Raw genomic sequence first — 27,910 nt, forward strand, 5'->3', positions numbered from 1 at the left:
GATTTCCTAAAAGCGTGTTCACGAGTCTACGGAAACCGCGGCAGATCAAACCAGATGAACGACCTCCATTATTTGAATGTCAGCAGACAGCAAGAAGCCTCCCAGATCTCCAGATGCATTTGAGATATCAAAAAAGTACTCCAAAGTGTTGTTCAGCATGGGGGTGAGTAGAAAATGAAGGCTAATCATGTTTTGGGTGTACTATTCCTTTAACTGGCTATTCTGACAGAGCATCACTACTTTTTGCTCCCCGTTCATCAGGTAACTCCACCTCCCTGCACGGTACCTGAGCCATCTTTGTTCTTTCACGCCACCGCAACAAATCCCATGATACTTTGCAAGGAGACCTCTCGCAAAGCATTCTGGGATATATCTGCTTGTCTAGTGACATGGATGATGACTACTTTTCTGGATGCTTTACAGAGAAATTTCACATTCACTACTTTTTCAACCACTGAATGTTCCAACACTCATCTAAAATGGTGTAACGACTATATAGTATCATCCCATTACTTCATTTTAATATAATTCATGTCTTGATTTGATAATATATGTTTTAGTCATCATGTTAAAAGACCATCCTGTAAGCGTCCGGTGCCTTTGCTGCCAAAATGCATGGTTATATTAAGCAAAGCACATAGTAAGTTCCTGAAGCAAAGAGCAAATGCTACAATTAATGAATTTGTAGGTGGAACAAAAAGCTTTTCGCTTGAATGGTTATTAAGCAATGGTTTGGGCGAGGATTGAATCTAAAAGATGCTATCCTCACCACAGACATACATACTTATACATGTCTATGACCCTTAAATTGTGACCCTAGGATTGCTCTCCTGTCTTTAGTTTCTGAAAGGAAGCTATGGGGATTGTTCTTTTTTTTCACCTTCCTTGCAGTCATTTAATGCCATATGACAATAGATTATTTGGTCTCTGCACAGGCCTGGAAATTGCCTTATTTCCCACAATATATTTTAAAACCGAGAACAGAACATTGTTGATTACTTAAAGGAGTCATCACCCAGAAATCTGAGAGCACAGCTTCTACAAAGATCAATTTTGCCCCTCCTTGTTGATTAGTGCCATTCTTGGAAGGGTGCTAACATTAGCTCCCCTTGCCTTCACCACTCCCATCTCTATTGCACCAAAAGGGGTGACTCCAACAATCAGCGACCCACTTGCAACAGTCGGTAAGTATTGCTGCTTGTTTAAATTCATCTATTGTATGAGACCTGAGAATAATGGTAAACAACACATGTATAGAACTTATATATGTGCAATAGCAGGTTAGGGATGAGCTGTACTACCTGAGCCACATGTGTTGTAGAGTCCATCTCATGCTACCACAAGTGTGAAAGTACCAGCAACATTCAAAACATCAGCCAGACAGCATAGGCACTGATAAGTGGTCTGTGGTCCCCACCTGCAGATTCACTCCTTTGTTGAATGTGTCTTGCTAACTGGCAATAATTTCAACCTGTTGTCTATTCAATCTGCAACAAGAACAACAGCATGTGAAATGTATTGTCAATCAGCGTTGCTTCCTAAGTGGACAGTTTACAGAAATTTGATTTAATAGAAGTTATATCGTGTTGTTTACATTTTTTTTTTTTTTTTACAAGCAGTGTATTTTCAATTCTATCCAGTTTATTTATATAGCACCAATTCACAATTCATGTAATCTCAAGGCATTTTACAGAGACAATTCAATCAGATCATACAGTTAAATTAGTTAAAAGTTTTTTATTTAAGGAAAACCAGCTTATCCACTCATTGATTCGAAGGTAATCACTCACACCAAGCATGCTTGTAGTGACAGTGGAGGATAAAGCTCCCTTTAAGGCTCAGTGTGAGGCCCTCTGCAGAGGACGACTGGGGTTCAAGGGCACAGAAGCAGACATGGGAAAAGAAGTAGAGATACAAAAGGCAACTGTCAACCAGCTCCATAGGTGGCTCCTTCCAGGACACACACCCCTTGGCAGATGAGCTCCAAGTCAGCTCACATGTCAGAGGATGAAAGAGAGCATATACAGTTAGTCACAGGCAAAAAAACAAGACTACACTGAAAAACATTTTATCTCTGTATTTTTTAGAATACAGCATTCAGATTTATTGAAGAGCTTACTTTTTATCAAATTTTTAAAACTCCAGTTCGTGTGCCAACTCTTTGGTAGTTGAATATAATTTATATTTTGATATTTATTTCAAAGCAGGTCATAAGCTGGAAAGAATATTTTATTTAAAGAATTGCACCACCAATGCAAATGCTGAGTAACGAAAGTCAATTAGGCTAGCATTTGATACTTTTACATACTCCTTCCATAAACACCTGGCGTCACTGAGTCTGTTTTACCAGTAAAAAAGCAATGACATTTTTCATATTATGTCAAATTTAGTTTTTAAATAATTTTTCCCCCGCTGCCTAAAGCAAGTAATAGTAATGGTGGTCTTACGTCATAGTCCTGCAGCACTAGTGTCTGCAACCTGACCGGCATTGATTTGCTGCTTCCTGGTAAACATCAGGTCAGTCCTCCATCACTCTATCAGACAGGGGTCAATCACAGCCCAGTGGGAATATGATGATAGATAGAGCCCATCTGTATGTGTCGGAGTCTGATTCAGACTGCTAGTGCGTGGATGTATCAAGTATGCTACCAGTGTTTTGAAGTCATTGATTGGTCCCCAGGGTCAAGATGCCACCATTGATTATTTGCCCGTACAGGCTGAAATGTCTTGGCTCAGCAGATGCTCATAGGTTACTTTTCAACACGTTCATTGTACTTCTAAATACATGTATGCAATTGGAATAGGTAGGTATCGAAAAAGCAAAAGGCATCAGCCCATTAATAATTTACACCAATAATTATTATTATTTTGACTTTTGTTATTGACTTCACCTGAGTGTTTTTTGACTAAACACCAAAGAGATCAGTATTTAAGGTAGTATGGCGTTACATTAAACAGCTACCATATATACAGACCCCAGATGGCAGTTAGTGAGGCACGAATGGCTGTGCATGCTGCATTAGTTTTAAATCCTCAGTCTACTGTAGCCTACTGAGCTCTGACCAGCAATAGATCCCCTAGCAGGTAGTTCTGAAAACTGCTCAGATGTTTCATGCACAATGAAACTACTAAGAATCAGATCCCAGTGAAATATTTTTTTAAAAAATACAAACAAACACGGATACATTTTAAGTAGCCATGTTATGTACATGTACAGAATTACTTCATCATCTTGAAATGTGTTTAGTAATGAATAGTAATGGTGTTTTACGAGTGCCCAGAACTGACCTGCCTCAGGTTCTGAAAGCTCTTCAGATGTTATTGGCTTTCAAAATTAGGGTCTAGGCTCAGCACTACATGCTGTTAATGTCCCTGCACTACAGGATGAGAGAGCAGGAAGAAATTGCCCATCCTTTAAAGGTGCTGCCCAGGGCTGTGCCATGTTTGACACTCATGCACAGTCAGGTCATTTTGTACAAATCTGCATGGCATGATGTAAAAAGTGTTAAATTGGAAATTGATTGAATTATGGATGAGCATATAACTCCACAATTTTATCATGATCAGCTCTTTAATCTGAATACTTTACTTCTGTAACTTAGCCAGTGATTGCAGTGGGATGATAATGATTGGGTACCCAGATTTCTGTCCTTTGCATGTGTTAGCCAAAAATGACATTTTCATTCTTCTATCATATGCGGCACTAATTTGCGTTCAAAAAAGAACACAAATCCACATAATTATGGCAAATACTATGGCCTATACAGTACAATGGGGGTTCCAACCTTTTCAATTCAAAGATCCACTTTTGCCACTACTGCTACAACCAAAAAGGCCTGGGAAAGATGGCTAAATAGGAAAAAAAAATCATTAAACTTTTACAAAGGGAAATAAACTGAAACTACCTTTTGTGGCATAGGTAAAGCTGAGTGAGCCACCAAAAAGAGGAAAAAATAGTCACCTAAAAATAAAAAGTACATAGGTAAATCTAAAAAGATATGTAACAACTTACGGTTAGGACTAACTATAAGTCTTGTTCCAATAGTGCTATGCTATTATAGATATTCTATGTAGATATTGCATTAAAAAACAGTCCAAACCAAACAGTTTAGCATTACTTATCATAATTTGATTAAGCATGATATAATTCATGAATGAATTCCACTGAGGTAAAATTAAGATCTGTTTTTTTAATTGTGTGAGCAAAGACATGTACACAGGCCTGTGTGCCACTGCTGTTTGTATGCCACTTTTAACTCACTTTATTTCAAAACTGCACCTACCACTTATCTTTAAAAAACTTACATTACTGCAGTTAAAGTGGCAGAGGAAAGATTGTGTTCATTGTGCAGGTGGCCACCCCCTCCATTCCCTAAGGAAGAAGCAAGTCTCTGCTCTCTGAAGAGATACATTTTTTATATAATTTGTTGTATTTTTATCTAAGAGCTCCTGGTCACGCTACATCTCCTTACATGCCATCTTTGCTGCTCCCATCTTCTCTTTTCCAATTTTTATAACACACCTAACATTACCTGACACTCCTATGTAAATAGAGGGATGATCTCTTTCTGTACAGGGAGGCAGCTATTTCCACTACATTTTACAGATTTTGTAACCCCTATGTCTTTAACATTTTTATTTCTCTGACTTCATTATGTATGGGATTTCAGTAGGCCAGACAGCTATGCCCAAAAATAACCTGAACAGCTCATCCCATTACTTCATTCTTACCTCACCTCCGCTCTGTGCTGCCGAGGGAAAATGACTTAGATGCTTTTATACCCACAGAGAGTAGAATGTTTTGATGTTAAATCTAAAGTGCTTCTTACCAGTTTAGGTGTGGCTGTGCTTGTGTGGTGGGATTTTAACTCTGATAATGGTGACTCAGTGCAAATAAGTTATGCAGAGCTGATACAGTACATGATGAAGGCCCGGGAGGAATATGCAGGATTAGTCATAGTGTTGACAAAGATGATATCATCCTGAACACCATCGACCACTAAACCCTGCTGTCACACTGTCTATATAGGCGGATACTTCTGTGTTTTGTAGATTTGCCTTAGTGCTTTTTTCTGTGGACCTAAGGAATCTTTTGATGGGGCTTTATTACATTTCATTGTAGCTCTGGGTGCCTGTTTAGGGTTCTTCTCGTGATTGAATGTGAACCTCTTCCGCAGTCTCAAGTCTTTTGCAACCTAAAGGTCACACTGAACGTGATGTCAACAACAGTAGTGGTGTGTATCACTATAAAAATGGCATGGGCAAGAGCGGTTAAGTGGCCAGTGGTAAAATTCCAGCCACTAAACAGTTAGAGCAGTCACCTCACTGCATGGGCAGAGTGGCGCAGTGACAGATGAAGTTAAAAAAATCTGAACTGTTTTCTGAAATGGCAGAGAAGCAACCAATCAGGGGACTGGTTGTTATATTGTTTGATGGAGAGCAAGACAAAGCACTTTACAATTAAAATGGCGAAAAGAGAAAATCATGTTGACAAAGGGTGAAATAAGGAATGGTTTTAAGAGGTTTGTACAGTAATGGTGATTTAAAAGTAACCCTGTTTCCATGGTGTCCTTGACTGGCTGACTTTTATGCTTGGCTGAACTTGGTTGGAAACCAGAGGCCATTGGGCTGGCTTTTAGCCTGAATGAGAACTTTTAATGCTACTTCTTGTAGGTGCCTTTTCAAAATTAGTAATCATTTATTATCAATAGTCATCCTAGCTCCAGCCCAGATGTTGGCCAGCCACTGCCTCGTCCCAGAACTGGTGCTCTGTGCCCAATAAGATAAAAAAAAGATGTACCGCTTAATATGACCGTCATTCAGATGAACTTTTGGAATACATGGTGTGATTCTCTAAACCAGGGGTAACCAATTAAAAATCAGTGTTGTCCGAAAATAAAGAAAATCATCAACCAGTAAAGGTCCAGAGACATTTTTAATTGTAATCTGTTACTTTAAACAGAATTTAACAATGAAATACATTTTTTCTGCATCCCTGTAATACATTGAATTTTTAAATAAAAAAGGAAAAAGGAAATCAAAGTTTTTCCATTTTAAATGTTTTTTTTTCTAAGTAGAGAACTACAATAATTTAGTTTGGTATATAGACAATTTCCTGATTCACAAATTTTATAAAACACCTGAACTGACATCTGTTTTTTTGTTCTTTCTTTTTTATGGCTTAATGAGAGAAATGGGCTTTACGCTGCCCTGCAAGGCTTTTAATCCTGGGTATGAATGGTGACAAAGCCATTCTCAAGCACATATCAAGGTGCTCATTTGTGAGCTTGGATCAATATTTATTTTTGATTCTGTTCATGGAATAGAGAATCCCTTTTCACAGCAGTAGGTTGAGCCAAACATACTCAAAATGTGCAGGGTCATCTTTGAGCACACCATTGCACTTTTCTTTCACTAGTTCACTGTGCTTCTTCCTATTTCAAATGACAGGGCCTGATCATTAATATATATATATAGTTTTACTTTATTACTTGAGACAAATATTTCAAATCCAAATGAACTGACTTACTAATCAGCTTATTTTTCAAAGACTCTGGTCCAAAATAAATTCAGTTTATTTATATAGTGCCAATTCACAACAGGTCATCTACAGAGACAATTCAATCATATAATTTAATTAGATTGGTTCAAAGTTTCCTATCTAAGGAAAACCTTCTGATTGCAACGACTCATTGACTTGAAAGCAATCCCTCATATCAAACATGCTTCAAATGAGAGTGGAAAGGAAAACTCCCCTTTAACAGGAAAAAACCTTCAGCAAAACCAGGCTCAATGTGTAAGCAGCCATCTGCCAAATTTGTACACATAAAACAGTTCAAAGGAGTTCTTAAGGTAGAGTCTGATAATGTTCAGTAGCTCATCTTTTGATTAGCAGTAGAAATTTTAAATATATTCTAACAGATGTATGACAATTGTCTTTGGTAACAGTCAAATCAATCAGGTTGCACTTTATCTCATAATGAGCAATTACCAATAAACATATTGTCTATGATGTCACACCATTGAGATCAGATGCACCAAGCTCAGTAGGGGTTTGTCCATGAAGCTCCAAGTTCAGGAAGCATCACAGACTCAATGTCTTTTGGGTCAGGACCACTCACAGCGCAGATATAAAAAGGACACTTTTCAGACACTTTGACGCCTGACCAGGGCGACAAGCTGGAAGTTATTTGTTAAATCATCAGGCAGAGATAAAAAAAAAAAACAAACAAAAAAAACCTCCTCATCCATTGTTTTAACGGGCATCAGGCACTAGCGATGCTGTGGTGGGATTTCAGCTCAGAGCTTTCAAAAAAGATAAAGTTGTTTTTGCCGGAAAAAATGGACTAAGGTTCCAGGAATTGCACCATGTGTACAGTGATGACCAGCTGGATTGTTGGGCTTCTCCAAGATCTTTTCTCTTTCGATCTAAACGAGCCATGGGAGAGTGTGCAGGATGTCGCATCAGACGGGCAGACCGTCACATTAGACACAGATCCAGAATCTGATGCTCTCTGATATGGAGGTTGTAATCCTGAACCTGGAATTTATTAGTTCCGGGTTCAGGAAGTTTTATTTAACACTAATGTTTTTTAGTTTTTGGTAAAGTCAGCCTTACCATGGTAAGGGATTTCAAACATCTAGTGTTTTTATATCCTCATGTTTTCTAGGCTAAATCTTGTGTTGAATTTGCTTTAACTTAATCTAGGATTCTATCTGGAACAAAAAAGAGAATATAGTTCCCATGGTCAAAGTTCAAACCTTGATTGAGAGTACGGTAGTTAGAAAGTAGTTCGTGAAACTCTCACCAATGAAAAATTTTGTTAATAAAATCTTTGACTCCTGAAAACTCACCTCAAGTCTCTAAACACAGAGAAGCTTATAGAGTGACAAAGTTGTCATTCATATAGCAGCTGAAGTTCCCTGTATTTTCTGTAATCTGTTGCAGTCTATGTTCAGGGAAGTAAAGCTGGGCTGACTTCACCCAGTGTGGGATTTCACAGCTCTCAGCTATGTTTGATAAAGATTAATTCAATCCTATTTTCTGCTCTGAAATGCTTTTTCCTAATAATATTCTGTCTGAGTCAGAACCCCCCCATCCCCCCTCCCATTCTCTCCCTCTCTCATTGAGAAAGTATCCTACTCCTGAGAAACACTAAGCACCTTATCCATTTTGGGACTAACTAAAGCAGCAGGAAGGGAAAATGGTTGTAATGTGGTGTTACTCTTTATCATAGATTCATCTCCGGTTTATACAGTTCGTATATTGTGTGACTGTTTAAATCTGTGAGTTGGTATGTCGCTATGAAAGAAAACTTGGTGAATGTTCTGTTTGTATGTTTGCTGTATTTCACCCTTTATATATGTTTATGAAATTGGAAGCCAGTGTACAAATGTTTCACCTTTCTAAATCCATAGAATAAGCAGAGGGAAAACATATGTTGTTTAATAGAATAGAATGAAGTTTCAGCTGCTTAGCGTTTCCCATTTTAATGGACAATCAATTCTGCCAGCAAGATAAAAAATTGATCAATTACGTATAAGCATGTATTTCTCCTTTTTAACTGTTGTACTTTATACCTGAATTTTTACTTTTGTGTTTTATTTAAATAAGTCATTATTTACTGGAATGCTGTGGTTATATTCAATGCCAGTACAAGAATGCCATAATATGCTATGCAGCAACTGTACTGTACATTTGATGCCCACCCCAGTAGAGTTGGCAAATATATTAATTAATCAAATGACTTTTGGACTGTCATACTAAACATTGTTATAGAATATCGCATATCCAACTGGCTGTGTGTTAGGACAACAATTAAATGGTTTGAGCTTAAATCACAATACATTTTTATGATTCAGGCTTGGCTTATGAAAAAATGGAACCAGTAGCTAAAAGTCTTGTCTAAAATAACTCTTTTTTTTTCATATTTTAATCATCAAATATAATGAGCATATCAGGAAAAATATAGAGGTAAATATTATATTATTGTTTAGACTCTTAGTTATATAAAGTTAATAAAAAACACAGCTCAAGACATGTCAACGTGGGGTGCCATGTGGTCACCTTTGGCTTCTTGTGAGCTTGCTTTACAACACAGCAAATGACCAAAAATCATCAAAACAAGTACATGGCCTAGCTGCTTATTAAAAAAAAACAACCAACATAATTTTCTTCAACATGTCTAAAGACAATGCATATGTGAATATATTGATCTTTAAAAAAAAAAAAAAATCAACCCTGCAGAAGAATGGAGGATTCCCATCCACCCTGCATGGTGGAGAGGTTTTAAAAAGGCTTTGTTGAAAAATATAACATGTTTCTGGCACAATCAAATGCATTTTTAGCTCAGGAACTTCCTATTTTGGAGCTTGAGCAACATCTGTTCAAGCTCCACATCTGCCTGATTGTGGAAAGTTGTGGCACCTCTCATGGTTGGTGGGATAAATACATGTGTGTTTATTTCTGTGTAAGCAGAGACCATGAGCCCAGCTTTTTTAGTTTAGTGTTGTTACAGTGACCTCTGCTGCCACAGGTTTAACGACTCCAAGTATCCTTACTCCTTTTACAACCCTCAGTGAGAGACCGGTGTACCATCCCACAAAAGCTCTAGATGAATGTTTTTCTAAATTTGGTTTGTGTTTGAATCCACATAGATAGTTGAGTGTTTTGTACAGTATCTATTCACTTGATGTTTGTTTATCTTTTCATATGTTTATTATTTAATTTAGATTCTATGTAAGGGTGTGGCAATTTTGAAAATGATGCAATATTACACTTGGCATCTTTATCTGGAAAGTGAATAGTACAGTGTGTTCATACCATACTGTGTTTAACCACCAATTTTCTTTCCATTTATCATAGCTAAATTCAAAGGGCTGGAGATCTCTGCCTCTTCATAGCTTCTCCATAGACTCCATCAGGGTCCCTTTAGATGCTTTTCTTGTTAAATAGTCTTGTATAATGGGTTTACAGTTGTGCCATGATCTAGTTATTTTTTGGCTGATTGCCTTACAAACCAACCCTGATTTAAATGTCAAAACTTCTTTATCCCTCACCTTTCTACTATTTTCATGGGTCTCGATTGTGTCCCCTTTGATCACTAACATTCTCCAGAGAGCAATCTCAGATTAAATCATTAATAATGAATTCCATTTTTGACGGGTCGACCAATGAAAGTACTTGCCTTTTTTTTAGGGATACTAGAAAAAAAGGCAAATACAGTATATCAATATACCATAAACGTCATATTCATCTTTGAGTAACATCTATTTAGTACTAAAAAAGGAATTTAGCAGGTTCATTAGAATGACTTTGGGGTGCAGAGTTGTCTTTAGGCAGAACAACCTCCAAGTGTGCTCAACATATTTTGCTCTCCCCTTCCAAATGATTAGAAGGATGCTTGCATTTTAATGGGATCTATAGCCACAAATTCTGGTTTTGACTTGGACCCATCCATTCTGTGTCACACATTCACTGCTTACACTCCATATAGATAACCACAGACCCCTTCATCCTCTATTTGGATATGAATATCTTCTTACCTCAGGGACTGGTAGATGAGCAACTCTGAGGTGTTGATTACTTTGATACTAAGCAGTTAAGTTTCAGTGTGCAGCTGTTCTTGTGTGTATGCACGTGGGCTCTCAGCATGTTAAAAAAGGAATGAAAACCTGATTCTTTCTCCAGGTTCCTTAGCTGCAGGAGAGATCAAGGGTAAAATCAGACACTCAAAGCCATACCTACGTAGATGCTGAACAGGAAAGTAATGGAGAAGGAGTCCTTACAACCATGACTTATCTTAACAGCTGTGCTATTTGGATATTTGGAGTGTAGTTTGTTATAATGCCTTCCTCTACTTTTATCCTCTTTTATAGTAAGAGCTAATTTCAAGTCCACAACTGTTCCAGAATTACCTGTCTTTTATAAAATAAAGCTGTACACATTAAGTCCATATCTCATTATTAAGCTGCAGCCCAAACTGTTACTGGTTTTATTCACAGAGGTAAATCAATTTCATACATGGGGGATAGATCAATATAATTTCTACAAAGCAAAAATATGAGAATTGATGAAGGTATTGATTACAGTTTTGTGACATTTATCTTTCTTCTTTTTTCTTCTTCCAGCAACAAAGACAACTGGACCTGCTAACCATCACCAATTCTGGTAAGTCCCTGGGATTTTATTTCCCTGGCTTTTCTATCACCTCCGATCGACCCAACATGACACCACCTCGGCAAAGAAATAAACATAATTTGCTATGATCCTAAAGAAAAGCTCAATATCAGTCAACGCTCACAATCATTATAAGTTTTTTTTTTTTTTTCTGTTTTAGAACTTGGTTTGATATTGATTGGAAATGATGAAACGTGCCAGCAAAACTATGAGACCCACTTAGAGACATTAAAAGGAAGAACATGCTGTTTTCTGGGTGCTGTGTGCACATATCTGCACAGTTGGACAGTGGAGTAAGAGCAGAGACAGCTTTGCTTTTGCTGTCAAAAGCCTTGCAGCAGGACCACCGCTGAGCTGTTGCTTCCTGATCTGGTTTTAGAACCTGTTTTAAGGAAGGCTGTCTATGGCTGTGATGTTATAAATGTCAAAAGATAGCAGATTTTTAAAGTCACAATGTGCACAGCATACATTTTGTGCTGTTGGAAGACTTTTTTTTTTTTTTTAAACTTGACCTCTAATTTCAACCTTTAACATGAATCTTTAGGTCTAGAAACTGGATTACAAGGATAGAGAACACCACAAATTATATTCTTTATCAAGGAAAGATGTGACTGTGATTTAAAATTCTAACTTGAGAGGTCACGTAGTGTCTTCTAATCTGAACTTAAAAACCTGCCTGGTATTGTCACAATTTTTGGAAAATCTTTCTTGGGAGCTGTACACTCTATGATATACATTAAAGCGTTATAGTATTCAATCAGCCACACTGTATAGCCAATCACTATCTTTTTAAAGACTATCATGTCGGATCAATTAAGTAAACCTGTGAGTTAAAGATACTTTTACATCCAAATATGCATCTTTTAATGATTCTTTGACAAACCGACACAAAATGCTAAACGGCTGAAGATGTATTAAATGTGAGCTTCACTTATATTACTTTTGAAGCCAAACATAAATCACTCCAGCTGTAAGTTTGAAGAAGTTTCAGATGCATTTTGTAAAATGATGTGCTGACAGCTAAAAGCAGGACATGTCAAAATGTAAATATTTATAAAGTGTAATAGTAATGTGCACATTATTCACTGAGAAAGGATTTCAGCTTTTTCCCAATTTTTCCGTGCTCAATGCCCATTATGATTCAACACACAAGCTATAGAGTATATATATATATATATATATATATATATATATATATATATATATATAATATATATTCTTTTTTTTTTTTTTTTTTGTCGTTAGACTTTAGTATATTTTTTTTTTTTTTTTTGTCGTTAGACTTTAGTTTTTCAAGAAGCAGTTTCAACTGCATCCAATATGCAGCTCAGAACAACACTATGCAGTCAGACATGCATATGGTGCCCTAAGTTTGACTGAAAGTACTGTAGCAGCATGTCACAAAGTAGCTGCTGCATTAGAAATCGTTGCCAGCCTCTTAGAGAGGCAGCTGTGCAAGCGAGGGATCACTGAGATAGAGAGTGGGAAGAAGTTTAGAGAAACAGATGGTAACTGGAAGGAAGATACCGAGACCCATATGTCTAAAGTATCTGGATGATCTAATATGCTTTGATTAGAATAATGCATATGTGAGGCTCACAGAGACCCAGTTAATTTAGCATGTTTACACTGCAGCTGTTCCTCAGGTCCAAAGCTGAGGCAACACTCAGCTGTGGCCTTGACTGTTTGGCAGAGGGCAACCAGAAAAACTGAGATTTGGCAAAGTATGAGATCAAAATAGAATCAAAACAAATAACTTAATCTCCAGTTGTGAAGGAGAAGGAAAAATCTCTTCCTCCTCTCACTGAGGTGGCTAAAATCCTCCTACTTGTCAACTTTCTGTTAAATGACAGTTGGCTTAGAACTGATTTGAGCTTTGGTAATCTTAATTTACCTTCCCAGCTAAGTGATTTCCAAGCTTTGGTCTGATCATAGGTACAGTTTTGTCTTTTTCACTTATTGTTCTTTACATTCTCTTAACATAAGAAAAATGAATGCAAAGTTTATTGAATATTTTCTTATTTTACATTTTAAGAAATAGATATCCACAAAGGATTCATACATCTACTAGATTTAGATTTAAAATTATTTTCGAATCTTAGAGTGGCTATAAGCTAAGTAAGCTAAACACCAAATATAAATGAACAAAAAAAGCAGAGGAAACGGCTAAATACTGCTTTCAGCAGTGATAAGAATAGGCTATCTGTAATGCCAAGAGAGGTTCTACTATAGATTATTTGGAAAGGCATGCTATGTTTAAATTGAAATGTGTGTGTGTGTGTGTGTGTGTGTGTGTGTGTGTGTGTGTGTGTGTGTGTGTGTGTGTGTGTGTGTATATATATATATTCATTCTTTTTTGGTCATCTTTTGAGAGATGCCCGTGTCATGTCCAAAAAGAGACCAACTTCTTTGAACGAAAATAATTTTATTTCTAAACTTGCCTAGGGTATTAATAATTTTTGGCTTATTTGCAGTTTTGAGCTGCTGCACTTCAGAAAGGATGAGTCATATCAGAGGTGGTCCTGATCAAAGCATTTTCCTGCTAAGACGTATCAGAATCCGCTCCATGCTTTGAAGGAATCTAAATCTTTTTAAATGGATTGATAGAGTTTTGATAACCTCCTTTGAAAGGGCACTTCCTACTGTGTATGGCCAGGTGGTGACGATTTGGAGTTCTGGTAGTTCAGAAAGTTTTCTTTTAATGAGTAAACTGAGATTGACATGTCCTGGAACTGTTTGTCTTGCCTGTTTATGAGGTACTGATTTCACAGCAATAAGGGCTTCGTAGCTATCAAGCTGAAAGTGAAAGATTTTTATTTATCAAAAGGGAAGGTTACTATTATTGCAATTATTTTAAGATGTTGTTGAAAAATATGAATACAATTTCTATAATGTTGACCACAACATAAAGTTCACTAGAGAGGATGCCAATGACAACAACCTACCTGTTCTGGACTGTTTGGTGAGCATGAAAGGAGATGAAAACCTCAACATTGAATTGTATAGGAAATCCACTAACACAGACCAGTATCTTCTTTTTGACTCACACCACCCACTGGAACACAAACTTTCTGTCATCAGAACCTTACAACACCAGGCCGAGCATGTCCCTACTAAAACAGAAGCACAAAGAACAGAAAAACATCAAAGATGCTCTCCAAACCTGTGGATACCCAAACTGCCTATTTGTCAAATAAGCAAAGAAATCCAAAAGAGACCAGTAAGCAGAAGATACCAGTAAGAAGATTAAACACAAAAACATCCATATCCCATATGTTGCTGGTGTCTCTGAAAAACTCTAGAGGATTTTCTCCAAACACAAATTCCCAGTACATTTCAGACCAAGCAAGACCCTTAGACAGAGGCCAGTGCATCGTAAAGATGAAACCCCCCAGACCTAAGATGAGCAAAGTGGTGTATGCAGTTCAATGCAGGGAGAAATACACTGATCTTTATTTTGGAGAAACCAACCAACCTCTCCACAGATGCATGGCTCAACACAGACGGGCCACCTCCTCCGGATAAGACTTGGCTCTCCATATACACCTTATGGACAAAGGACATTCTTTTGAGGACCACGCTGTTCACATTTTGAACAAAGAATGAAGGAAGCCATTTATGTAAAGGAAGCCATTTGTGTTAAGAGAGAAAACAATAACCTTAAACAGAGGGGGCACATTTAGGTTTCATCTCTCAAAAACCTAAAATGCAGCAACAGAGTTTATTCCTTTCTGCTATCATGACCAAGACATCTTGCCGGGTCAGCTAGACCATCAATGACCCTAACAACTCCCCCTTTCAGAGGCATAGGCCAGTATTGGGTATTGCAGGCTGACAAAGACTTCAAGGACTCCCCATTACTAAGGGGTGGAACTGTTCTTCCAGTTCAATTTGCATGTTTCCTAAGCCATTACAAGTTTTTTTGGGGCTGCTCCAGGCATCCCCAAAGTCAGTCCTCGAAGGCCACTGTCCTGCAGGTTTAAGAGGTTTCCTTGCTTCAGCATAGCTGATTTCAACTGAAAGCTGATTAACAGGCTTTTGCTCAACTACAATCATCATAATCAGCTGTATTAAAGCAGGGAAACCTCAAAACCTGCAGGACAGCGGCCCTCGAGGACCGACTTTCAGGATGCCTGTGCAGCTCTATAAAGCTTGGTACGCTACGACATTTTGAATTGAGAAAGCTTCCTGGATGGGAAGCGAAACGACTTCAAACTTGGAAAACAAATTTCACTGGTTTGTTTTTTTTTTTATACAATTTTATTCTTTTTTGGAATGACTATGATCTGGATGACAGAGAATCTTCACCAGCATTTTCTATAAACCTTTTAGCTTAAATTCTGTATAGAGTAAAATTTCATTTTCAAAGCATTTCTTTTCTTAGCAACAGTACATGTGTTGTGCAACTTTAATATAAGCAGGGACAACATAAAATGTTGAATAACTGTTATATTCAATGCCAACCCAGCTCGGACACCATAAAATGTTTTGCAGCTTTAATTTATTTATTGCTCACACAGGTGGGGGTGGTCAGATATTATCCAGAATGTCTTATGTTGAACACACGCCCAACTGGCTGTGTGTTAGAAGAGCAAATGAAAGTGTGAATAGAGCTTAAATCATGGTCAAACAGATAATTCTGCATATACATGGAATAAATTCACCACAACTTCCGTTCAAAATATAAGAGTTTATTAACAAAAATCCTTCAGTTTGTTAAAAACTGACTAAAACTAGTGAAACTAACCTTAACTACTATGTACAAGGAGGAAGGAAATAAATGGTTGAAAACCATATCACAGTTTAGGATAGATTTTCTGTTTGACAACCAAAGTTTATCTTGAAGAATTTGGGATGTGATAGAATTAGCTTTTCACTCATTTAAAGCGATTGGAATGATTTCAAACCAATTCACAATGCAAATACATGAGGTGAATAAATTATTTGGCCAAATTATTATATGTAATTAAACAATTTGCTTAATCAGAAACCAATAACCTTTATTTAAATGGTTCTTTACTCTCTTTGAAATAGCTAGCAGCAAATAGACATGAGGATTCCATTAAATGACTTTTGGTCATAATTTGGTTATCGAAATATATTAAGCATATGAGAAAACACATTAACACGTTTTATCATTATTTAGACCCTTGGTAAAATAAAGCTTGTTTTAGCGCTAAACAAAACAGCTCAAACATATTACTGTAGCATAGCGTACCATGCGGTCCATCTTGTTAGTTTTGTCTTTACTCATCAGTAAACACATGAAATTATCAAAATCATCACAAGACATATTGTTTAACATTTCAATCTGTCCCTAACAGTGCCAGACCTTATACCTCTGCCCATGTCCTTCATGGAAAGTTTGAATTTCCTCCAGCAGTTAGTAGCTAAGCATGGCAGGCTCACAGCAAGGTCCCACATAGCTCAAACCAAAGGAAAGGCTTCGTTAGGAGGAGTCTTTCACCTCCACTCTCTGTAACTTCTGAAACTTAGAGAAAACATTTTGCATAAGGTCTGTTTTGTAGCAAGTTGGTTCTAAAATTTCAAGCATCACGACTTAGCTTTGGTTATTCTGGAGATCTGGGCCTCGGGCCTGGCGCTACGATGTTGTCCACTTCCAATGGGAACGCCCAGACAGCTTCACGGAAAGACAAAGACATCTGTGTGCTGTGGTGGTTTACTGTTCGCAAACTCTGTGGGGGGCCATGGCATACGTCTGCGGGAGTTGTCTTATGGAGTCAGCAGTGGGAAGGTTTGCAGAAGCTTTAATAGGCCAGCAGCACTATGGTGCAGAACTGCACCCTCTACTCCAGTTAACATGTTAAGATGAAACATTGACATATGTTCTCAATGTCCAAAATTATTATCATGGTTTATGTCCCAACTCATATGATAAATACTGCATTTATTTTGGTTATTTTATTCAACCCTTAATGACTTGGATCACAGGCCTCCTGTTAGTTATGTTTTGAGAGAAAATGGTCATGGACTCTTTGCTTTAAGTTGTCAACATTAGCAAATAAAACTGTATTTCTTTATATTTTTCTTCATCGCTATTTTAATTCAGCCTGTTTCATGCACAGTGACTTAAACTAAATAACCCATGTTTGTACTTTGTCTAACCAAGTTATCTAGGGAAAGTCCTGATTTATTTTATTTTTTTGTGTACCCATCATATTAAAAGTTAATTTATATTTGGCCATCTTATAGTAAAGATGACCCAGTGGCTCTCTGAACGAAGCCTAAGCATTACAAACATAAACTCAGGTGTATGTTACTGTACTTTTGCTTACTTTCAATCTCTTTTTATCTTGTTTTTTCAGTGCTGTTTTTTTTTATGTTAGGTGGATCCACATGCAACTATTCTGTGTAGTTTCAAAAATGTAGGCTATACAGTATCTCCTAACTGTAAGACTACAAAGTCTTAGAGGTAAACCATTTTGTGGAATATGCAAAAACTATTACAGATTCTTCTTCTTTAAGGTTTATAGGTTGTTAGAACATTACCAAGGACAGGCCAAACCCCCACATCCTGAGCCACCAATAATTATGTTTTCATCATTATTGTAATGTCCCTCATTATTGTAATTATAAAAACATGTACCAGATTAAGCCATTACGTGGCCTTTTAATTGGCTTGAAACATGCCAGAGACAACTCCCGTTCTTTTGCGCCTGCAAAAAGATGAAGATTAAAATGTTAGGAGTCTGATTTATTTCAACTCTACACAATTGATTTTCATAGTAACATGTGGGCTTTGAAAGTTTCATTTATTAGGAAGGCACAATGTTTCTTAAAAACCACAAGTGTGATTTGAGTGTTTTAATGCACAGATCCCAAATGTTTCTCTGAGCTGTATCAGAAGCTTAGTTTCTATTGTACTTGACATCATTTTAACCTTGATGTTCACTAAAAAAATTGTTTATCTTCTAATAATTAGAACTTCTTATTTACAATTAAGGTATGTGTAAAAAAAATACTAAGCTAACCGTTTGAAAACGAGATTGATTCCATGTAGTGGCTCTCTAAATAGCTCCACACCTCTGTTATAATGCTGGGTATTTGCTTCAACTTTTCTCACATTTTCCTACTATTTACTGTTTAATTGGATAATTTACTTAAATGTAAAATTTTAAGAGAGGTTGCCAAGGATCCTAGCCTGACGTAGTCCTACTCAATTCTAGTCAGAATATGAGTCTGATACTGCTCCATAGAGCTGTGATTATGGGGCGTGTTTTGAACGGACCAGGAAAAAAAAATGCCTCTGCACTCAATTGGATAGACCTACAACCAATAAGAGCAACGGAGTGCGTGACGTATGTTAAGCCAGGCATAGTTGTTGTCAACAAAAATCAAAACGTGCAGTTGCGCGCCTAGAATAAGAAGATGAGCCGTGATCGCGTTTCTCTTTTCCTCTTTTAAAATTAATTTGCTGTCGATATCTTCTAGAACAGACCTAATAGCAGAATCTACTCACCTCAACTCTCCGGCGGCAGCCATTGTTGTTGTCGCCCAAGCGCGCTTTGGTCACGTGGTTGATTACGTTACTGTTGATCATCTGTCCATCATCGTATAAAGCCCGCCCTGACAATTTGATTGGATCGCCAGAGGGTGGGCGATCATACTCGCGCTACTATGGAGCAGAGCTAGACCGAACTTCCCGACCTCAAACCTTGTGGGCGGGACTAAGTTCGGAATGGCACCCAGGCTACAAGGATCCACCCTGACATAGTGAAGGCATTTGTAAAGGTGGATGGATTTGTGAATGATTATAAGCTTTAGATCCAGAATGTTCACACTTCAATAAGAAAGTTAAAAAATAATGTTTTTTTTTTTGTTTTTTTTTTGTGAGGGTTTGAATGGCCTAGCTATTGGTGAAGAAAAATATGGTCACCTGGAGAAGGCTAGAAACAAAATATGTAGATATGTATCTGGTAGAACTGGTGAACCTTTTGGATGCTAAGACCTGCTAGAGCTGAATTAAAGTTTGAAGTTATATTTTAAAGGTCTGCCCATTTATACATCTTAGTTAGTTTTTTATGTTAATTTTCTCCCTCTACATATGTGTTATAGTAGTCAGCTTTGTTGTACAAAATAAAGCCATTGTCATGGTTCCGGATGTGTTTTTCTTTTTGAGTTTTCATTGGTTTTATTTCCATGTTGTCACATTCTAGTTGCTTTTGGTTGTATTTGACTTCTTATGTATTTCTTGTTTACCCTCTGTTGCTCTCTTGTGTCAGTCTCCTTCTAGCTTCCTTCTAGACTATTCTGTCCACACCTGCTCCTCATCTGCTAATTAGTGCTACCTTTGTTTCTGTCTCCCATATATACACCTCTGTTCAGTTAGTTTTTGTTGGTTCCTCTTCATTCATGCCCCCATGTGCGTTTTCCCTGATGTCTCCTGTATTTTGGTTTTCAGTATTTTGTTTTCGGACTTTTGCTTCTGTTGCCTTAAATTGTGCATTAAATCTTCAAGAAACCATCTATGTTTCCGTCTCTGCCTTTGGGTCCTCTTCAAACCTCCACTCAACCTGACAGCCATGTGTTGCCATCTTTGATCTAGATTTTATTTCGTATTCCATAAAAAATAAATAAATAAATCCTCATGCTTTAACAAGGTTGTCTACATTTTTGAGAGTCCCTTAACGACACTGTTGCTTTGCAGTAAGTCTAAAATATTGTAGAATTAGGAAACAATCTGGCTTTTTTTGCATGCAGCCCTAATTTTACCTTTTTTGATGAATGAATGAATGATGAATGCCAAATTTGTTTGCTTTCACTCACAAAATGTTATTTGATTATTCTAAAACTCTTGACTTATTTTGAAAGACTTTGAAATCTTGGCATTGTAGTTCTAGTTTCATTCAGGGTTCTAGCCTCACCGTCATAAGTTGAAAAAGCTTTTTGAATATTTATTTTCTATGTCTCTGCTATTGAGCTTAGGACGTACAGCGTAAATGGTTGCAGGTTATTTTTCAGCCTGTTGTACAGCCTTGAAGAGAGGCTTATTGCATCTTAACTTTCTAAACATGTTTTATCCTGACCTGCTACTTTATTACTATTAAAAGCAGGTGAAAGGACATGCATACATACTTTGAGAGCATGTTAAAGCTTATTATGCTCCTGTATGTAAACCAGGTCACTGCCTTAAGAGGAAAGACACTGATAGGGAAACACAGACAGGACAGTCTCTCCTTCTACCTGCTGATTAAAGGAGTTTTTGCACCTTTGCTTCCTTTCTTCTCATCATCCCCACACCTGTTTTTCTCTCTCTTGATAATGCTTTGCTCTGTCTGATTTGCTCAGCAGCTTTCTCGTTAGCCACAGTTATTTATTAATGATCTTGTTTAATCAAATTGCTGCTGTTGTTGTGTGTTAGCAGCAAAACATTGGATCTTTGCCTCCATACTCAATCCATCGTTATCTTTTCACCATCTTTCCTTTACTGCATGGGCAGCAGTTGGAATCACAGGCTGTGAAAAAACTAATAGGCTCTAGTGGCTCTATAAACACTGTGTCCGAGAGGGAAAATCTGATTTGATGAGGATTCTGCCCCTGCTGTTCTGTTGCTCTCTGTTTCTAATGGTGTTCATTAGCTACCATAAAGTATGAGTAACCCTGAAACATCTATTCACACACAATATAACTGTAATAGAAAACCAAAGTAAAACTAACTTACTAAAGGAAAGAAAAGAAATCTTTGAAGGGGTCATAGAGTGCAAAACCGCGTTTACAGTCATAGATGGATAACGATAGTTCAGTGGGTGAAATCGACGTACAGAGAAGTTCAAACCCCATCGACACCTCCTTTCTATGCAAATCTAACAATTCTAAACTTCCACCATAAAACAGGTGAAAGAAGCGAATGAACCAACTGAAGCACTGAGTGGAGGTAAACTCGGGGATGTTGCCTTATTCGGTTCTGGCCTATACTTTTGTCACGCCCAGAAATTGACATACAGACCAGCCCATTGGTTCACTGGCCCAAAAACATGAATAGAGGTAGATGTAAGACACCAACTTAGCTGTTTAGCCTACAGTTGGGTTTACTTCTACAAGAAATACAAAGCAGACAGTTTCTCTGTTCAAAATGAGCCAGAACCACGGGTGTACATGCAGTGTTCCAGGCTGCACGAAGGAAGGGGAAAATTTTTACAGGATCCGATGACTTGACAGGCATGGATTATTTTTGTCTATCAGAAGATCCTTGCAAAGTTTGATGCTCAGCTGTTAATTTGCTCTAAGCATTTTACCGGAGACAGCTTTCAAGATCTTGGACAGTTCAATCGTCTACTGAAACGAGGGGCTTCTCCGACCGTAAGGCCATCACAACCGCAAGCTGCAAGTATGATTCTGTCTCTAAGCTGTTGATAGCAATGCTAGTATATGTAGGATGACCGGGGGCGGGGGACCAACCAATCAGCGCACAGTTCATCTAAATATTCATGAGCATAACATAAAAGGAAGAAAACCCGACGTTTCATTCTGGGGCTTATAACCAGGCTTGCATTAGTGAGCATAGAACAGCAAAAATGCCAATTTCAGCCCAACCAATGTTACACACCCTATTGAGAGACCTTAAGGACCAGCACCAAATACCTTATAGAATCTTTCTATGACCCATTCTAAAATGATGAGTGAAACTTTATGTAATTATGTTTTCCTCACTAAAACAAAGTGATATTATTATTTTTTTTTTTTTGTTCTTACAGACCAGACTCACTTATTCATGTTTTTTTGCACTTTCTTTGTGCACTGTTGTGGTTATCTTAGAATAGGATGGGGCAATTCTTAAATTGTCCTGACAATGTTGGGAGCATAAACTTGTCTAAAAGGTCTTGGTTTACTTAATAACTAAAACTTTCAACACATGAAAACTGCACCTTCACATCTCCTCTAAAACCTTTTACTTGAGACAAAGATGTTGGGTAATTGCAATTATTTGAAGAAGCAGTTTCTGTCTATAGCAACACCTGATATCAATGAGGATGCGTTGCCAACACATTCAACAGTATCATGGACATGTTGTCCAAAACTGTATAATGTTCCTTTTAAACATTATTAGTAAGTGAAAAGACTGTTGTTGTTTTTTTTAATGGATGGCTGATTAAAAAAGCTGGAAGAGAGAATAAACTCATAAAATTTACATCCACACATACCATAGGAGTAACAGATGCAAACAAGGGTAAAAAAAACACCTAACAACGAAAAAAAAAAAAAACACACCGCATCTCTACCCTCCCTCCTTCTCATTTCACACAAAGTTGCACACACACTCCCACACACAGACCCACTCAAACCTCACTCGGCCCTCTTTAATTGGACACTTGAGCAGCGCACGACTGCATCTGGCTCCTGTTGAACACAGCCTGACATTTCAGACTGCTGACCTTTCCAGCCTCGCCACAGCTAAATAATGATTAGTCCTGGCAACTGTTCCACCGCAGCACCATACATGTACACATAACACACGCTCACAGGTGCAAACTGCACAAAGCAAAACAAGAGCAGCACCTGCACTGGGGCCTTTGTCTTTTCACTGTGAGAAAATGGGGTGCAGACATTGATTTGAGGGGTCATTGTCATTCTTTCGGTTTATCGATCAGATTGTCCTTTTCCATATCTGCTGTGAGCACCCAATAATGTGTTGTTCTAGATTAACTCTGCTTGCCTCTGTTTAGTTTCTCCTTTCCCCTTTATGCATGCTTAGCATAAAGTAAAAAAAAAGGTCAATCATATTCATGAGATCTGTGCCGACTGAAGAGGATGATGTCTTGAGTGAGTGTGTGGGTTTTTGTGAGTGTGTATGCTTCTTACTTTTTGGTCTGAGCATGGAAGCATGTGGCACATCCGTCTAAAGCTAGGAAGGAGTGTGGAGATAATAGGCAGTTGTCAGATCTTCCCTCCAACTTTTCTTCTGCCTTTCATTCAATCACTGCTCCCTTTGCATCTCGTTTTCCACGCTCCCTCTGTCAGATCAGAGTAGAAATGTTTTTCATTAAGGCTCAACTCCTTACAGTTGCTTTTCATGTTTTATACATCTTTTTCCTCAAGAAAAAAAGTACTGTACTAATCTATGAGGTCAGAGGGCACATTCTGATCTCCATCTGATTTACAGGTAGATGGATATACCAAGGAAAAAAAACTCATGTGACCATCAATGTGCTTTCAATCTAATTTTAACTTAAGTTACAACAACTTGGTTATACTATTACATTTTTTCCACTGCAGGGTTACATCTGCTGCAGTTTACGAATCTGTTTGTTGAAAAGGATTTGTTTTCTGAACTGATGTTCAAACAGGACCAGCTTGTCTTTGGGATAAAAAAGGGATAAGTAGGAGTGTTGAAAATGTTCAAGAGTTTCATGCCAAATTGCTGCATTATCATAAGACAACTTTGGGCAAATTCTGTGTATTTGCAATCCTTTTAACCCTGTAGCAGCATGTTCATTTGAATCTCTTTGTGACTTTATAAAATATAGTTATAAAGCAAATGTGCAAAACTTTTAACAACTTTTTTTGTTTAACCATAACAGCATAAATATTTTCTCTTTTATCTAATTGACAGAGATTTTTGGTTTGCACTTGCACAATATTTTGTAAAACGGAAAGCTATTTCTTTGAGTATAGGCCATTGATGTAGTTTTTGATGTTAAATATTTTATGTTGTGTCCTAAAGTTGTAGATTTGCAGGCTTCTTGGGAGTTCAAATAATTTCAAATAATTTCTTGATGCTACATGTCTGGCAGCAGTAACGTCTTGCTGTTGCAGTTTGAAGTTAACTCAGCTTTACCATATTTGCTGTTGCCCAAAGTATTACTCCAATGTTTTTATTTTAATTTTTTTTTTACTGTTGCACTGAATCAAACAATTTATTACTTCAAACAAACGTAAAAGTGAATAATTACAAGATACTACAAGTGACATAAAAAACACTCCAAACAACTAAAACATATGTGCATAAGTAATGGAGACTTGTTTATTTTTAAATGAAAAGTGTCAAGATGAGTGGAGGTTTGAAGGGGACCCAAATGCAGAGACTGATGCTGAGGTGTTTCTTCCAGATTTAATATTGATCTAAAGTTGATCTAAAGGCAATCAGAAGAAAACTTAAAAAAAAAAATACAGCAAAGGCATGATGAGGAATCAGAAAACTGTAACTGAAGTGGAGGAGTATAAATGGGAGACTGAACAAAGGCTAGGCTAATCAGCAGACAAGAACCAGGTGTGGATGGAAGTATCTAGAAGGGAGCTAGGGGAAGGAGACTGACATAAGAGGGCAACAGAGGGTGAATAAGAAATGTATAAGAACTCAAAGACAACTAGAAAAACACTAAATTGATCTGAAACAAATGAAAACTCAAAAAGAAAACTTAAAACAGAGCCAAAACCATGACAAACAGAAAGTTTTTTGCCCTTTGTCCTTCCTGATCTACCATGCATACTTAATATTGCCTTTCTTTCTTACTCCAGGAATGCATCACCCAACAGACCCTCCCTAACAGGTTTATAATTAGTGCCTATTCAGCTCCACTCTCCTGAAGATACCTCTTTTTCAGATGAGATGTAGTAAAGTCATTAAAAAGAATTGCAATAGAATATAATCTTGAAGAATATCTGACTCCCACATCAGACCTTTGCACATGTGTTTAGTTTGAAAAGCACCCCATGTTTGTACTGAAAATTACAATTTCTTTAACAAAAGGAATTATGATTAATGCATAGAAGGCTTTCACCAGCTACACAAAGGCCTTATTAGACATTTAAATAAAAAAAAAAACTTATTTGAAATCCCAAACGGAACCTGTTTTTGAAAATGCAGTGAGCTAAATATCTTAGAGACACACGTTTGTTTAAGAGTAGTTGGTAGGTAATGGAACACATTCTCAGATTCACAATGTTTGTTGGGCCTTTTTTCTTTTGCAGTCCCGTATATAATATTTGAGACATAATTTATAATATATCATGATTAATGCAAAAGCGTGTATGAGTTGACCTGTGCCGACTGCGTTTTTTGTTATACTTGTATGTCAGTTTTGTTGTAATTTAAAAATAATATTCCTACCTTAATAGGTAAAAATATCATGTTGTACTTGGCTGTAAGAAATATACAATTTTTAATTAGTAGATTTATTTGGAAAATGTTTGATTCAGAAATTTCTATTTGTTAGATAAAATCCTATGTCCTCAATGTGCAATACGAAAATTTTGTGTATTTCAGTTTTTCAGTCTTAGATGTCCAAGAACCTGCTATTTTAACTATTTTGAAACTTTGTGGATGTAATTAGAAAGTTATTAGCTTTTATCATCCCAAGTGCATTTTCTATTTCTAATTCTGTTCAGTTACAAATTAAGTAATCAATGCAACTATTGGAGACTGGTATAGACTTTTCCTCGACTGAAAATCGGCCAAAATCATGTAGTGTGGCCCAGATTATAAGTAGCTTTATTTATGATTGACCTAATGTTGGTGAAATTGCTGTTAACACTTCAAGTTCATGATGTGACTTTACATGATACAGAGATAAAAGCAAAGCACTCATATCTGAGCCACAGTTTTAGTGGAAGTACTTTGCATCCAAAATATTTTGAAATGTTTTTGAATAGGCAGCATTGAATGCCATTAGTTTTGGTAATTTTGCTTGGGGTGCTCTAAGTGTTCTCCAGCTAAGCTTAGACACAGCTCTCTAATATTCTGAACCTACATAAATAAAGCAGGGATACAAATCCGATTCAATATAAGCTTTTACTGAAATATTAGATAAAATATGGGGTTTCTTACCAGGTAAGCTCTTAAAATTGCTCCAATTGCCAGAAGGAGAAACAGTTAATAAAGAGCACAACATTAGCAATAAGTAGAGCTGTAAAAAACGGTTGGGCTCAGCTTAGCTGTCTTATTATTGTCAGCTAAATCAACCCCCTGAAGCTAAAAACATGTCTACCCTGTTTTTTTGCTTCTCTTGGAAAAATAAATTACCCCCTTTTATTTTTATTTGTGTTATTTTTATTTCCTTCTCCCTTAACTTAATATTTCTCTTTGATGTCTTATCATCAATTTCACTGTCATTTTTACATTTGGTACAATATCCGCCAAAAAAAAAAGAGGAGACAATGGAGTTGGGGTTTTTTCAATCCACATTTCAGAAAGGTTTTATTTCTTCAATACACCACCAAGTGCCCCCTGTTATTTAAAAGCATCTATCTTAGATAAAATACTTTGGGCTTTCAGCCAAACAATACAGCCATACGTCTGTATGTTTGTCCTTGTTATAGTGGCACCATTGCTTTTAATAGGATGTACTTTTCTTCCTGCTGGCTAATTGCATTGAGGTTTGTGTCATCCTCTGAAACCTTACGAAAGCAGACTGTTCGAGATGGTGTCATTTTAACTTTACTCTGATAAAAAAAAAAGATGTCTGTGTCACTGCATTAATCTTTGTTTCTTCTTCCTGCAGATAAATAGAAAGTAAACCCCTGGTGTATTAGAGGCTTTTTTGTTGTCTAGACTTTAATCAGCTGATCTTTATCAGCCTGACCAATTTCCCTTTGAGCTTAGATAAAATGGGGGAAAAAAACACATTTATTCATTAAGCTTCCATTTCCTATTCATTTAACCAGATCTTCATACATTTTAGTGTTTTAAAAAACAAAGATCTGATGGGGATGTTTCATGTTTTACCCATGCGGACTGTATCCGGGAAACTTTTGCGTATAATAATTAATATATACATTGATATATTAAAACAATAGCTAAACTATAATGTAGTTTGATTTAAAATATCCTTTAAGAACAAATAACAGTATCACAATGAATAATTTTAACACTGTGATCTTAGCATGTTTTTGCTAGAGAACTAGTAAGTAAGGAATTAAGGTGTATTTATATAGCACCTTTATATAGCATCACAGAGTGCTGTACAATATAAGGCATAAAATAGAAAAGCAGCCCCATATAAAATACATATAGGCAAAATAAATACAATCATAGCAGCCCTTGATAAAATGAGTCTACTACTCTGGGAGCTCTAAAAGTTTTTTAGCATTTCCAAATCCAACAGACAGGTTGAAAACGTTAAAGAATAAAATAGGGCAGCTTTGCTGTTTTCCATTCAGCCTTCCTGCTGTCTGCTGACAGTCTCTCTCTTTTGCTGCCTGAACCAACTAATGATGATAATAATTGAACATCATTGATCTCACATTGGAGAAATTCACTTCTGCATCTTAAACCAGCCCCATGGGGAGCAGTGGGCTGCCACTGTGCAGTGCCTGGGGAGCAATTACGGTTAAGGGTCTTGCTTAGGGATCCACAGTGCAGGCGGTGGGGATGGAACCGGGTACTTGCACCCTTCTCAGAGCACAAGTGCACTGCTCTAACCACTAGACCAAACCCCCCACTCCCTCTCCCTACAACCCCCAACTACACACATTTCATGGAAAATGTTTTTATTTAAATGGCTTTTATTTTATTTTTTTTTATAAATGTTGTCACATTTTAAAAATGTCTAAACACAACTTTAAACTCCTCACTGCTACTGAAAAAAGGGATTTTTGTCTTTTTCACTAAGCTGCCACTGATACACTGGTATACTGTATGTTTATATACTGTAGGAGCTGGCATAATGCAACAGAAATTCTGATCCAGTGAACCCCAATAGAAGTCAGTCAAGCTAAAAACAGTCACATTCTGACCAAAAACCAATATCTAGATGCATGTCTTCAAAACGCGGC

At 37.1% G+C, this 27,910-nt stretch overlaps 1 protein-coding gene across 2 annotated transcripts in view; it reads left to right on the plus strand.

The window, feature by feature from the left end:
- The window catches only part of agbl4 (ATP/GTP binding protein-like 4), a 408,595-nt gene that overhangs the window by 259,361 nt on the left and 121,324 nt on the right, over positions 1-27,910 (plus strand). For both annotated transcript variants that reach the window (XM_015379822.1, XM_015379823.1), the window contains exon 6: positions 11,131-11,170. In XM_015379822.1, coding sequence (XP_015235308.1) covers positions 11,131-11,170 — 40 coding nt within the window. The remainder of the gene's footprint in view (positions 1-11,130; positions 11,171-27,910) is intronic.

This window comes from Cyprinodon variegatus, unplaced genomic scaffold (assembly GCF_000732505.1).
Source record: "Cyprinodon variegatus isolate N-32 unplaced genomic scaffold, C_variegatus-1.0 Scaffold200, whole genome shotgun sequence".
NCBI classification, from domain to species: Eukaryota; Metazoa; Chordata; class Actinopteri; order Cyprinodontiformes; family Cyprinodontidae; genus Cyprinodon; species Cyprinodon variegatus.